The following is a 13,910-nucleotide window of genomic DNA, read 5'->3' on the forward strand; positions in this document are numbered from 1 at the left end:
CCATCACACTTTCCGGCAACCCTGTTTCTTCATCTCTTCTTTCCAGCAAATCTGTTGCATCTCTGTGCGTGCAAGTAAGACCACGCATTACCAAAGAAACTGTGGCAGATGCTAGAAAATAATTACCTGTTCCAGCCTGAAGAGAGAATTACTGCAGCTGAACAGATTAATGAGTAATTAATCTTATAATTATAATCTGTAATTAATCTGCCTTTTCCTGCAAAGCTTTATGAGAACGCGAATGCAAATTCACTTTATTCCCAAATCTCTAAATCGCTCTCTCTCATTTAGCTTGGATCTATATGTGTGTATCTGCAAAAGGCCAGAAGTCATCTCCACATGATTCTAATTACCTTAGTGGCACAGATGAGAACAAGCAATGCTTGATTTTTTTGTTTTAACCTATTGAAAGGAAGAAGATAAACAGAGCGCTCCTAGAAAGAGAAACCATGTTGGCTCTTATCTGTGTTACGTACTACTACTACTACTTTTTCTTAATCTCAATTTTCTGCAATTAGCCCAGATGACATTCAAACTTCTTTTATAGACAATTTTTAGATGTGCTGTATATTATTGGATATTTTTAATAAAGAAAATAAAGTTCAGAAATTCTTCAATTGGCATTGCTGGAATGTTTGCACACACTAATATTTCCTTCATGAAATGCAAATCTAGTTGTAGAATCAGTTACCAAAGGTTCTGCTGCCAGAAATGATTTGAAAAAATGCTTGAGAATTCATGTGTTGCATTTTCCATTTGGTGTTTTTTAAATGAATGATCTAACAGCCACAAATATGTATCTGGATACATTTATAGAAGCTCGTGACACACGAACATCCGTTGAATATAAACAATGCCAGCCTTAGGCCCTTATTTACTGAGCACATTCAGCTGTCACATCTTCAATTCATATATTTCATGCACTTTCCAAAACCAGTGTCTTTCTAAAATGTTCCTTGTACAGAGTTTAATTTTTGGAAGAGGCAGGTATTAATGCAATGAGTGTGAAAGACAAAAAGACGGAGTCGTACTGGAAATTTAAGACGTTTCACATGTGCTACAGGTGAACCATGTGCCAACACTTCAGTACGGAATGTTCTCTAAAGAGTAATGACATGGAAATTCGTCCAGGAGCAGCTTCTTTTTCTATGAGCGTATTTTAGTGAGCTTTATGACTCTCTGAGGAAACATACGTTTTTCTAACCTTTCACATTTCAGCCATTTGGTTTGGTTTCGCTATTATGGTTATCTTCATAATGTGTTCACACAGGACACTCGCAGTTTTTCTTGTCACATGATGCACGTAAAGATCATGTCCTCTGTGAACATCTCTTACACAGTAGTGTTAATCGTTTTTGTGGCCATTTATTGCGGCTTTATTGACAACATTTGGTTTTGCTCAATTTGCATCTACTGGTGCTGTTCATGTGTGTCTGACAGTAGCAGGGCACTATGGGTAATGGTGCCACAACTAGGTTTGTGATTAGCCTTCTGTCAAATCAGAGAGAAGTGTGTGTGTGCACAACGTGAGAATGTAGACATTTCTACATGAGGAACTGGTTAGCGTAAAACGACCTTCTGTCTTGGAAGTTTTGTTTTCTTAAAAACCAATATTTTATGAATAGAGTCCCTTATCCCCTACAGAATGGTACATAGACGCTCAGTGGACCAGATTCCCAAGAGCTTCAGCCAGAGAAACCGTGAGGAGCACCAGGCAACCAAGAAACATCTACAACATTCTACAATAGAATCCACAAACCACAGTCCTCAAAATAAGACAGAATCCACAAAATACAGCCTTCGTAGTACAAGAAAAGCCACAAGACACAACCCACAGAGTGGCCGACACTGTTTTAGATAGCACAGTGGAAATCTCTGAGAGTATCGGGCTCCGAACGTGCTGAGAGAGCAGCTCTTAACCAAGCAAACAAACACACCCATCCAGATGCATTTGCCCCCTTCTGCATGACCTTAAAGTGGACCAGAAAACACCCATCTCTTTTTGTGAAGAGCAAACAAACAGAATAAGAGGCGCAATTCTGGGTAATTCTCTGCCTTTGATGTTTTTCCTACTTCCCTGCATTGGATTATGAAGGAACACGGAAGTAATCCAATGCAAACTCTCAGAATGACCCTTGACCAGACCGCTTGGCCCACCCGTACCCTGGCTGAGCGCACAGGGAAGCAGCTGGAGGAATTTGTTCAGAAAAACAAAAACAGAGCAGCGAACGTACAGGTGGTGGCATGTGCCAAACAAAGACGAAGGAGAACTTCCAGCTGCTGACAGATTGAGGGATGAAGAGTGAAATATCAGAGAAATTACATAAAGAAAAAGCATAACAATTGAGTGAAGAACTTGCAACTTTTACCCAGGTGTTTTCTGACTTTTGTTCTAAGTTGGGGTCCACCGGTCCTTGGCGTCTTCTGTGATTCCTTATTCTCCCAGTGGCTCTCTAAAAGTCCTTAAATCTGCACACATGTCTTGTATCTCCTCCTCCTCCTCAAAGCTCCTGTGGTATCGGATCCCCAGTGTCCAGGACCCTGCTCAGCCCAGTAGCGAGCTCCTGTCCAAGGGTTCACGAGATCTGGGGCAGTGGCATGGTTCAGCCTTCAGCTGCTTTCTGGAGACTGAGGAACTCTCGGACAGCAACTCTAGTTTTTCACGAAGGTTGGGGGAGGGAGGGGTGGACGGAGGGAATTGGGACCTGATTTTTTTTTCCCTCGCTCTTCCTTTTCTCCTTTTTGGAGGGAAGGGCCTAACCCCTCCTCTGATGTAACGGGTGCTGAAATAGAGACAGAATAACTCGACCCCTTCTAAAATTTCACCTCCCATCAAATCTCTCATTCTTCAGGGGAGGAGGAGGAGGAGGGGAGATCTCTCTGAACACAGGGAGAATAGGCTTGCAGTCTGTGTGGAGACGGAGAGGACTGCTTTCGCTTAGAGCCCAGCAGCACGGGACTCCACCGTTCCTTCCTGTGGTCTCGCTAGACGCACATGCTTTCAGCAGTCCTGAGGACGGCACAAGTTGAATAGATAGTGATCTTCCCACGCATGTCTCTAAGATGTTTGTTCAAAATGGAACAAGGAAACTGAGGATCATTTGGACAGGGTGTGGAGCTTGTGTTTGAACAATCTGCCCAGTGACACCAGAATGTCCTTCCCTTGTTTTCTTGTGTAAATTCACGATTGTTTGTGTGTTTGGCTCTCATCTGATCTTTGGAAAGCTCGAGATCCTTATAGGGATAGTTCACTCATCTGTGACTGACTGACTTCTGTGGAAGTCAAAGGAAATTTTTGAATCCACACAGTGAAAGTCAATGGGGTCCGGTGTTTGTTTGTTTGGACCTCATTGACTTTCATCATATGGTCAAAAACAGTTGAAATGTTCTTTAAAAATCTTTTTGAAAGAAAGTCATATAGGCTTGAAGCAACATAATGGTGAGTAAATGATGACACAGTTTGTGTCTTTGGGTGAACTATCCCTTTAAGTACATTAAGGTTTCTTTGTGTTAGTTTTCCATTGCTAAAGGAATAGAGGTCTATGGGGGCGAGCCACTGAGCTGGAATAAATGTTAAAATAGGCATGGTTTTGATTGTACAGCCACAAAATGTAAACATATTACATGTGTTTACAGGAGACTAGTGTGATAAAATCGCTTTCTAACCTTGTCATTGTAACATTATATACAGTCTTTCAACTCCTGTTATGAGCATGTAATGACAGTGAACACTTTTTCATATAATACAAGCAATTTTTCCATAAAGAGACTGTTTATATAAAATCCACTTGCATGAAAGTAACACATTAAACAGAAGTTCATCCCAGAACAGTAGTTGTACTGAAAAAGGACAATTTATAAGTTTACAGGTTAAATATATGCTCCACATTTCTACTTTCAATGCCTCTAGAACCCCTTGACTTTCATTGTAATTGCATTATTTTAAACACTATTTTTATTTGTTGTTACAAACTAAGGGACAGTTCGAACTTGTTTTCTATAATAATTGCCCGCAAGGAAGAATTGATTATTCTTTATGTAAATCATTTCATACTGAAATAAATGTTTCCCCCTCAACTGCGTCAATTTTTCCTTTATTTGTACAGTTTTCTCCCAGGTTATTGGTTTGAGCTCTGGTCAGTAGTAGTAGTTTGAGTTTGGCGTCTGTGTTTTATGTTGAGTTAGTGTGTGTGTGGGGGTTCTGCAGAGGTGTTTAAATGGAAGTGTGATGCCTGAATGGCTCGACTTCACCCTATTAAATGAGGTGTTAAGGAAATGGACAGACGTCACCTGTTCAGTAGAGATTTTCTCCCGTTTTGCTTTCCCACAATAATATTTAGCTTGTGCCTGAGCTTTGTCTGACATTCACAAAGCAGTCATCTCTCTTCGAGATCTCTTTCACTTTACACATTGCATTGATGATAAAATTACATACACTACTGTTCAAAAATTTGGGGTCAGTAAGATTTTTGAAAGAAATCAGTACTTTTATTCAGCAAGGATTCATTCAGTTTCTCAGAAGTGACAGAAAAGACATTCACACTGTTACACAAGGTATCGGTTTCACATAAATGCAGTTCTTTTGAACTTTCTATTCATTCAAAAATCTTGAGAAATAATGTATCTGGTTTCCAGAAAGAAAGAAAAAATTATAATAACAAATAAGAAAACAACACAATTAACAATGATAAGAAATATTCTTTAGTATAGCATATTAGAATGATTTCTGAAGGATCATGTGACAGAAGACGGGAGTAGCTATGTTGAAAATTCAGCTTTGCATCACAGGAATAAATTACATTTTTAAATATATTAAAATAGAAAACAGTTTTTTCAAAATTGTAATATATTTTACAATATTACAGTTTGTTTTTTTTTGTTTTTTGAATTTTTGATCAAATAAATGCAGCCTTAGTGAGCAAAAGATCGAGGGGGGAAAAATCTTTCCAACCCCAAACTTTTGAACAGTAGTATACGTATAGTGGGTTGAAATATGTATTCTTATTATTTAAATATTTATTTAAAATTTTTGGTTAGTCATGATTATAATTGAGGAAATCTTCTGTTTAGATTTAGAGATCTTTGGCTGTCAATCACTTGATTGACTCCACCCACTGCACTATCAATCGCAGCTCTCAGTGTCCACCCACACTACAGCACAGTGTTCTGTGTTACTTATCTAATCATTATGTCATCGTAAGTTATTGGGGGATTCAGTCTGCTTTTATGTCAGTGTTGCTCTGCAGTGTGTCTGCTACGTTGTGTGTGCTGCAGGCTGTCTGGCACAGGACTGTAATTCTTATCTTACCCCTGATTTCCTGAGATGCACAGTAATGATAATTTAAACAGCGCTTACATTGCTCTCTCTTCCGATGTCTGTTTTAAATCAGTCTGGATTCTGGGATTGATTTGTCTCTAATTATTTTCTGAATCTTTCATTTATCATGCAGTCATCCACATCGGTGGCTTGTGTACTGTTGTTTTTGGTGATCATCACAGATGTGATGCTCTGATGTAATGTCTGTAACGGACCGGAGCTTGTTTGCAGTCCCCAAGCTTATATCCTTAAGAGCATGCGGTCACAAACACGTATCATCAATATTCACACACTATCAGTTATATGCTGCCAAATGTTTCTCCAGAAGCTGCATATATTTCTTCCTAATGCAGATACTTCCTGCACATAATGTTTCTCACTAATCCAAATATTTACTCGGTATGAAATAAGCGCTCTGTAGACGGGCCAGAAAAAGCCTGTCTGTCCACCTCCCAACTGCAGGCAGACAAGAATAGAACGAGAACAAATGATTTCTGATAGGAAAAGAGAAATAAAGAGATATTGAGATAATGAGAATATTGAAGATTGAAAATAAAAGACTTTCAGTTGCCATTTTGCTGTAGATTTTGTGGCCAAAAAATTACATTCTTGTGTATTTGCAGGTATATATCTGTCTGATCTGACCTACATCGATTCGGCGTATCCCTCCACCGGCAGCATTCTGGAAAACGAACAGCGTTCCAACCTGATGAACAACATTCTGAGAATCATCTCAGACCTGCAGAGATCCGTTGAATATGGTGCGTATCACATTGCGTGTTTGTTTTCTTCGGCAAATGAACAGAAGTAACAGTGAATTAATTTATCCCTCTGTCTCAGATATCCCAGTATTGCCGCATGTCCAGAAGTATCTCAACTCTGTTCGTTACATTGAAGAGTTACAGAAGTTTGTGGAGGACGACAATTATAAGTGAGCAGGAGCTGTGTGTTTATTACATAATACACTACCAGTCAAAAGTTTGGAATAATTACGATTTTTGAATGTTTTTGAAAGAAGTGTCTTCTTCTCACCATGACTGAATTTATTTGATGGAAAATGCAGTAAAAACAGTAATGTTATGAACGACACGCGAAATGGTTTCTATTTCCGTAATGTCCCGGCTGGAACAACAACATACAAACTATGACAATGATAATCTCAGGTACTTATTATGTGCTTTATTAAATCCCAAAATTGTCTAATGTTAGTTTGAATATCATTTTGCATGGCATTTATAGCCATAGTGAAAGCAACAACAGATAGTTTACGTCAGATCTCGAAAATAAATTAAAGCACACATGTACGTTAAAACTGCGAACTCAATGCGAACTGCGCTGTTTGTCACTGGAATCTTGTCGCTTGTAGTTAGGACAAGGTGTAGTAATATTTCACAATATTACTGTTTTTACTGTATTTTTAATCAAATAAATGCAGCCTTGGTGAGTATAAGAGACTTCTTACACAAAAAAAAATACAAATTTTTATTATTCCAAACTTCTGACCTGTAGTGTATATTATGTTTTTAGTGTAAGTATTTTAGTTTGTAACTGAGACTCATGTTTGTATGTGTATCAGGTTGTCCCTAAAGATCGAGCCACCAGCTACCAGCACACCTCGCACCACTGCCTCTAGAGAGGACCTCACAGGTGAGAAACGCATGCGGCCCACACACACTGACGCTAACCAGGCATCGTGCCATACATCTCTTCTGAGTTGTTATCCTAACCAGATGCAGCCATGATGTGACAGCATTTCGTCAGGCGTTTGAATTTTATTTATGTTGCGTCATGCTGGGTTTTCTCTGGCCACAGTAAAGTTCCAGTGGTTCAGATTTTCCCTCCCCAAAGCTGAAGACCTTCAATGTCACACGTTCTTGTTAATGATTAGTGTGTTCGCTGTTTTTGTGACACAGGTCCAGACACATCTGCGTCACCGTTATGTGGTCGTCATGGTAATGTTGCTGAAGGTGCCCTGCCTAAAGTCCCGCCGACGCCACCTTCACCCCGGAACCTCATCACCTACGGACACAGGAAGTGCCACAGCCTCGGCTACAAGTGCGTTTGATTCCTATCCTCCGGTCATTTGTATACATCACCCACTCCTTTGTGTCTGAGTTTATTCTGTCTACTTCAGTACCTTTAGTCATTCTTTGTGTTTATAGACAATAGTTGGAATTGGCTCAGTGAAGGTTTTCAGTGAAATAAAAGTCTTAAAGTCCTTCATCATGTTATTTGTTTACTGAAAATTTGTGGAAACAATTGGCACTTAACACGAATAAGTAAAATATATAAATTACAAAGATATAAATTTCAAAACAAATGGTTAGTGAAATTTGGTGCTCAGAAATATGCATGTGTGTATTTATTTATTTATTTTAAATGCGGTGTTATTTAAATGAGGTTTCATTTACTAGTCAGTGAAACAAGGTGCTTTAAATCTATATATAGAGAGCTCATATTCCTGAGACTGACAATCAATTTTAGTTTATTATTTTGTTTTGTTTTGTTTTACTTAAACAGATAAAAACGTATTTAAAAAATAAGATGTTCATCTTGAAAGTCCCAGTTTTAAGGATTGTTGGAATTTTTTCTTTGCAAATTATTATAAATGATTGATTTTTAAAAAGGAAGTTAATTATTGAAAATAGTTTTACTACAATTTAATTAACATAAATTCAACAGAATTATGTCAAAATTATGATGTTGTTTATTTGACGATACGAGCTAGGCCTGTATCGATATTGTGGCACGTGTGCTGCAGTGGACCGCGCTTAATTTGAATACAAGCACACCGTTTAAAATGGAGTACAAAAGTGCGAGGTTTCTAAAAAATAATGAATAGAGCATTATATAGGCTATAGCTAGGCTACAACAAGATTTAATCTGGCCGTAGTGGAACACAACTGGGATGCCTGATATAAAGAGACGTAATCCCCGAAACAGAGCTTCACACTTGCGCAATACGGAAATATCTGCTAAGCGTGCTACTTATCTTTGTCAACCTGGCAACCCTGTGCACGAGCTCTCTCTCCACTATGGATAAACGCGCTTGCTTTCTGAAAACACCGGTAAACTTGCTGTTTAGCGATCTCCTCTTCAATATTCTATTCTCAGAAAAGTGTAATTCATCAAGTGTTTATTTATGAGAGAGAAAGAGAGAGGCTGTGTATGTATGAATTACCACCGTTTTGCCGCGTTTCTCTATTAATAGTGAAGCTGTGGCTTTAATTCCTTTAAAAACAATGTTACCAGCTCCTTGTTGAGAAAGATAACGTAGCTCTTCAGCGATTAAGCTATTTTGTTTATAAAATTGTGGGGCAGCGCTAAAAAACTTGTTGCTGAATGTCTTTGCGCGCACGCAACGTGATCTGTGTGAGTGACTGAGCGCGTGCGTGCGTTAGATACAGTGAAGACAGCGCATTAGTTTAGAACACTTCTCATTTTTAATTTTAATTTTTTAAATGTAGAGAGTGCGTTAATTTGTGCAATGATAACCTACCAGCAATGTTAAGATGATTTTTTTATATATATTAATATGAGTACATTACAATATACATTTATTAGAATGAGTAATATTCAAACAATCATAATATTGTACCTGGTGGGGAGTGCCCAATGTAAATATGAAACATATGCCATTACATATATTGTACTGTGGTACAGTTATGGAGGCCCTTCATAATGCAGGTCAGCTCAGCTGCCTGCTCTGCCAATAGTTAGAAATGGCTCTATAGTATGCAGTGTTTAATAAACAGCTGTTTTACTAAATTCTGCTGAGGTGAAATTCAGTGCAGTCCTGTATCGTGATACGTATTGTATCGTGGCCTCTGTATCGGGATGCCTATCGTATCATGACTTTGCTGGTGATACACAGCCCTATTGTTTATTGTTAGTCAAAAAGGTCAAGACCTGAGTTGGAATAGGCCAAAATCATACTTATGTACGATATTATTGGCAAGTGCCATTTATTTTCAGTGTTTTGTCTGACACCTTAACAGCAGCAGTACAATTTGGCATTGACTGAAATTTAGTTCTGTTCCTCACAGTCGATTTTCCATTCAGGCTACAAATCTGAATGACTTGTTTCTCATGTCTTTCACCTCACTGCTTTGCTAGCTTTGTTTCATTAGTACAATTCATTGAAACACTCTAGCATAAAGCAGAAACTTCCTGAAAAAGATCTGCCTTATACAACCCCAATTCCAGAGAAGTTGGGACGTTTTGTAAAATGCAATAAAATCAAGAATCTGTGATTTGTTCATTCTCTTTAACTTTTATTTAATTGAAAAAAAAATATATACAAATAAAAGATTTCCAAAGCTTTCACTGACCAACGTAAATGTATTTTGTAAATATGAACAAATTTTGTTTTTAACAGCTGCAACACATTCCAAAAAAGTTAAAGTTAAACCAAAATAAAAGTGAAAAGGTTATAGAATATCCACATTAAATTGTTTTTAACAGCTGCAACACATTCCAAAAAAGTTAAAGTTAAACCAAAATAAAAGTGAAAAGGTTATAGAATATCCACGTTAAACTGTTTTGAAACAGTTCACAGTAAGCAGGTGAATTGGTAATAGGTGAGGGATCGTGTTAGGGTATAAAAGGAGCATCTCAGTCTTTGCAAGCAAAGCTGGATCATGTCTCATCACTTTGTGCCAAATTTCATGGGAGAAGTGTCAAACAAATCAAAAATCACATTTCGCAATGCAAAATTGCAAAGAATTTAGGTCTTTCATCAACCACCACACGTAATATTGTGAAAAGATTCAGGGAATCCAGAGAGATCACAGTACATGTAGGGCAAGGCAGGAAACCTCAGGTGAATGTGCTTGACCTTTGAGCCCTCAGATGGCATTGCATAAGAAACCATCATGCTTGCGGTGTTAAATATAGCCACATGGGCTCAGGAGTACTTCAGAAAACCACTGTCATTTACCACAGTCTGCTGCTGCATCAAGAAATGCAACTTGAATCTCTGTTACTCTAGGAGAAAGCTATACATCAATTCTATGCAGCGATGCTGCCGGGTTCTCTGGGCCAGAGCTCATCTCAGATAGTCAAAAAGAAAAGTGAAAATGTGTGCTGTACTCAGATGAGTCCACATTTCAACTTGTTTCTGGGAAAAATGGATTTCAAGTTCTCAGTCCCAAAGACCAAAGGGACCATCCAGAATTTCATCAGTGACAGAAGCAAAAGCAAACGTCTGTCATGGTATGGGGGTGCAGCAGAGCAAACGGCATGGGTGACTAGCATATGTGCGAAGGTACTATTGACATGGAGCGTGGTTTCAGAGACAGAGTGAATGTGCTAGGCCGGCCAGATCTGACTCCTATTGAAAATGTATCACCAGTCATCAAAAGGAGAATCAAACAACGACAATCACAGACTGCTGAGCTTCTGAAGTCTTATATCAAGCGAGACTGGACAAAAATTTTTAACAGTTAGTATCCTCAATTCCCAAACAATGAAACATTGTAATTAAAAAGAAAGTTTATGTGACACAGTGTTAAATGTGCCTCTGTCCCAACTTTTTTGGGGCGTGTTGCAGCCGTCAAAATCAAAATTTGTTTATATTTACAAAATAAAATTAAGTTGGTCAGTGAAAACATTGGATTTTTTTTTCTATGTACTTTAGTCAATGAAATAAAGGTTAAAGAGAATGAACAGATAGCATATTCTTGAATTTATGGCATTTCACAAAACGTCCCAACTTTTCTGGAATTGGGGTTGCACTTAGTTTTTTTTACAAGCTCTATATGTGATATTCTGTTTTGTTTTTTGCCAGATTTGTAACTGTTGATCAAGAAAACATTTCAAACTTGACTTCATCTCTTTCCTGTGTGTGCTGCAGTTTTATCCACAAAACGAACACAGCGGAGTTTAAAAGCGCCACGTTCCCCAACGCCGGATCCAGACACCTGCTGGACGACAGTGTGCTGGAAAGTCACACACCCACACGAGGGCAAGCGGAGAGCTCAACACTGTCTAGCGGCATTTCACTGGGTATAACACACAAACACACACATAAAGCTACTGGATCATAGACTGGATCAGTCTTTTTTTATGAATATATGTCATGATCTTATGATTTCAGGAAGCAGTGAAGGGTCGGAGCTCAGTGAGGAGATGTCTTGGCCTGCCTTTGAGAGGTGAGTCTTCTAAAACATTCCCACTTGCAAACCCCGTCAAGGACAGTTACACACGCACATACATGACCACATGCTTGAGTACATATGAACACAGCATGTCATCATGGAACATGCTGGAATCTAACGTAACCCTTTCCGCTTCCCACCAACCCTCCTGAACAGAGACTCTTCCAACGCTTCTCTTCATCATCATCATTAACTTAACACAATCACTTTTCTCCAAGACGGCTTTTGATTAATCTGTAATTGATTGTTTATAATGCGTTGACAATCTCAAGTGTGACATAAACCTGCTTTGAGACTCTAGTTTCCCATAATTAAACACCTGGGCTAAAACGAGCTTCAGCATGTGAATGTAAAAGGACCTTTGCACTAGAATGTGTGTTTTTTGGCAGAGAAGAGTGTGTTCTGTGACCCTCAGCTGCCTGTGCTTTCCTCTGACCGCAAATGATCATCATATTCCCTCATTAGTGCTCTACCTCTATTGTAGCTAATGAGATAAACTTCCTGTAACAGGAACAGAGTATGAGAGAGTCATTTGTGACGGTCGCTGCCTACCATGCTGCATCAGTTGTACACAAATGCATCAGTGTACACTAAATGCACGTCAAAGCCCCCTTTTCTGTCTCCTTCTGTGTTCTAAAAAGGTAGTCTGTTTTATATAAAAATTAGGAATTTAATAAATTACAAATAATCATATTTTAATCATTCGTATATTAATTTGACTATTTTGAGATTATCAAAATTAGCCGTTAACCCTGCCAGTTTGGCCAAGTAATAGTCAATTCCAAAATCTGCCAATAGCCTTATTGCTGCATAATGCACATTTCCTGTTTTTACATATTTTTTAGTAAAAATATGGTATTAATTTAATTACATTTTTTAGTCCATTTTGTATTTATTAATGAATAATGCACAATTAATATTTTTACATATTTTTGAGTAAAAATAGGGTGTTAAATTAGTAAAAAAAATTTAGGGGCTGTGTATTCTTACAATTTAAAATACGTTTTGCATTTTAATATTTAAAGGTTTTATTACTATTATGCAAAGCTGAATTTTCAGCAGTCATTATTCTGCCTTCAGTGTCACATGATCCTTCAGAAAATATTGTAATACACATTTGGTGCTCAAGTGTTATTATTAAAGATCTTGAGCTGTTTAATATTTTTAATTGTTTTAAAATATATTTTTGATAGTTTTTTTCCAGAATTCTTTGATGAATTTTATTTTTATTTTATTTATTTTTTAGCCATTTATAACTAGTGGGATTTTGTACAGTACACTGGTCATTTTTGCAAGATAAGCACTTGGCGTCGCTGTAACTTTCTTTTTGCTATAATAGCTGGTTGACTCTATTATGCAATAGTTATATTAAATATATTGACACTATATTGGTCATTGGCCAGCCTGCTTTCTAGGTATTACATTGGTTATTAAAAAAACTATATCGGTTGACCACGTGTCGTGTGCCAACCGTTTGTTTAGACATGTTAGCCAGAGTCTTTAGACCACAGAAGGAGACTAAGAAAAGTCCAGGCTGCAGAGCTCTAGCATGGCCTGTACTGTGTGTTATGTGTGAGGGCTATGACTGACCACTGCCCCGCTATGACTGACACTCTGCAGGACTCGATTCTACCACTCTCTGGGCCCCATCAGCAGAGTGGGCCGCATTTCCTGCAGAGGAGCGCTCAGGCCCAGCAGGTAACACCAACCCTCCGACCCCCGCTGGGTCTCTCTCTGTCTGACTTACCCTGAACAACTGGGGAGCTATCGCCGTCACAGTGTGCAGTGTGTGTTTTCTTGCTGGGGAATCAGGTGGTGGACTTTTCTGAATCACGTGTGTGATGTTGACTCTTATGCTGAAGTCCTGGCTTGTTGCAACTAATCAAAACCCGCAAAAGCCACTGAAGCATCTCGTGATTGCTCCTGCTTTCTGTTCTCCAAACACACACACGGCTCCTCTCACCACGACGCTTGCTGCAATGTTATAAAGAAACACATCATGGGAAAACTAAATGTTCCTCTTATGAAATAAGGGTTTGAACAACTAATGTTGATTTATTCCCTATAATACAGCCAGTTGGCGACATCCAGCGCTAAAAGCACCATCACTATGAATGACCCTTTAGGTGTGGTCACATTTAGTGTTGCAATAGGGAATTTTTTGTGAGGGCGAAAGATATAAAGAAGGCATATTTGTTCAAGATGGCGCCGCGGATGGCAGCCATGGTTTGTCGCTACTTGGTACTTAGTACTTGTACTTGTACTTTTTTTGTTTGTTTGTCCTGTTTTAAGCAATTTTTTCCCGATCAGCTTTACTAGGAACGAACTCCTGGACATCAGAAATAGCACACCAAATAACTTTCTGCCGACATTTTAGTCGGAGGAGCTGCGTTCCTATACAAGCGCTCGCTCCGACGCAAGCGAGGGAAACGCGC

The 13,910-nt window shown here is 38.6% G+C and overlaps 1 protein-coding gene across 3 annotated transcripts in view; it reads left to right on the forward strand.

Moving 5' to 3' along the window:
* The window catches only part of LOC107712857 (ras-specific guanine nucleotide-releasing factor RalGPS2-like), a 136,054-nt gene that overhangs the window by 104,755 nt on the left and 17,389 nt on the right, over positions 1 to 13,910 (forward strand). For 2 of the 3 annotated variants that reach the window (XM_016518222.1, XM_016518223.1), the window contains exons 10-16: positions 5,941 to 6,078; positions 6,158 to 6,248; positions 6,894 to 6,964; positions 7,231 to 7,372; positions 11,172 to 11,323; positions 11,415 to 11,469; positions 13,096 to 13,173. In XM_016518222.1, coding sequence (XP_016373708.1) covers positions 5,941 to 6,078; positions 6,158 to 6,248; positions 6,894 to 6,964; positions 7,231 to 7,372; positions 11,172 to 11,323; positions 11,415 to 11,469; positions 13,096 to 13,173 — 727 coding nt within the window. The remainder of the gene's footprint in view (positions 1 to 5,940; positions 6,079 to 6,157; positions 6,249 to 6,893; positions 6,965 to 7,230; positions 7,373 to 11,171; positions 11,324 to 11,414; positions 11,470 to 13,095; positions 13,174 to 13,910) is intronic. The other variant, XM_016518224.1, reaches the window with a different exon arrangement.

Source organism: Sinocyclocheilus rhinocerous, unplaced genomic scaffold (assembly GCF_001515625.1).
Source record: "Sinocyclocheilus rhinocerous isolate Xijiao unplaced genomic scaffold, SAMN03320098_v1.1 scaffold478, whole genome shotgun sequence".
Classification (NCBI taxonomy): domain Eukaryota; kingdom Metazoa; phylum Chordata; class Actinopteri; order Cypriniformes; family Cyprinidae; genus Sinocyclocheilus; species Sinocyclocheilus rhinocerous.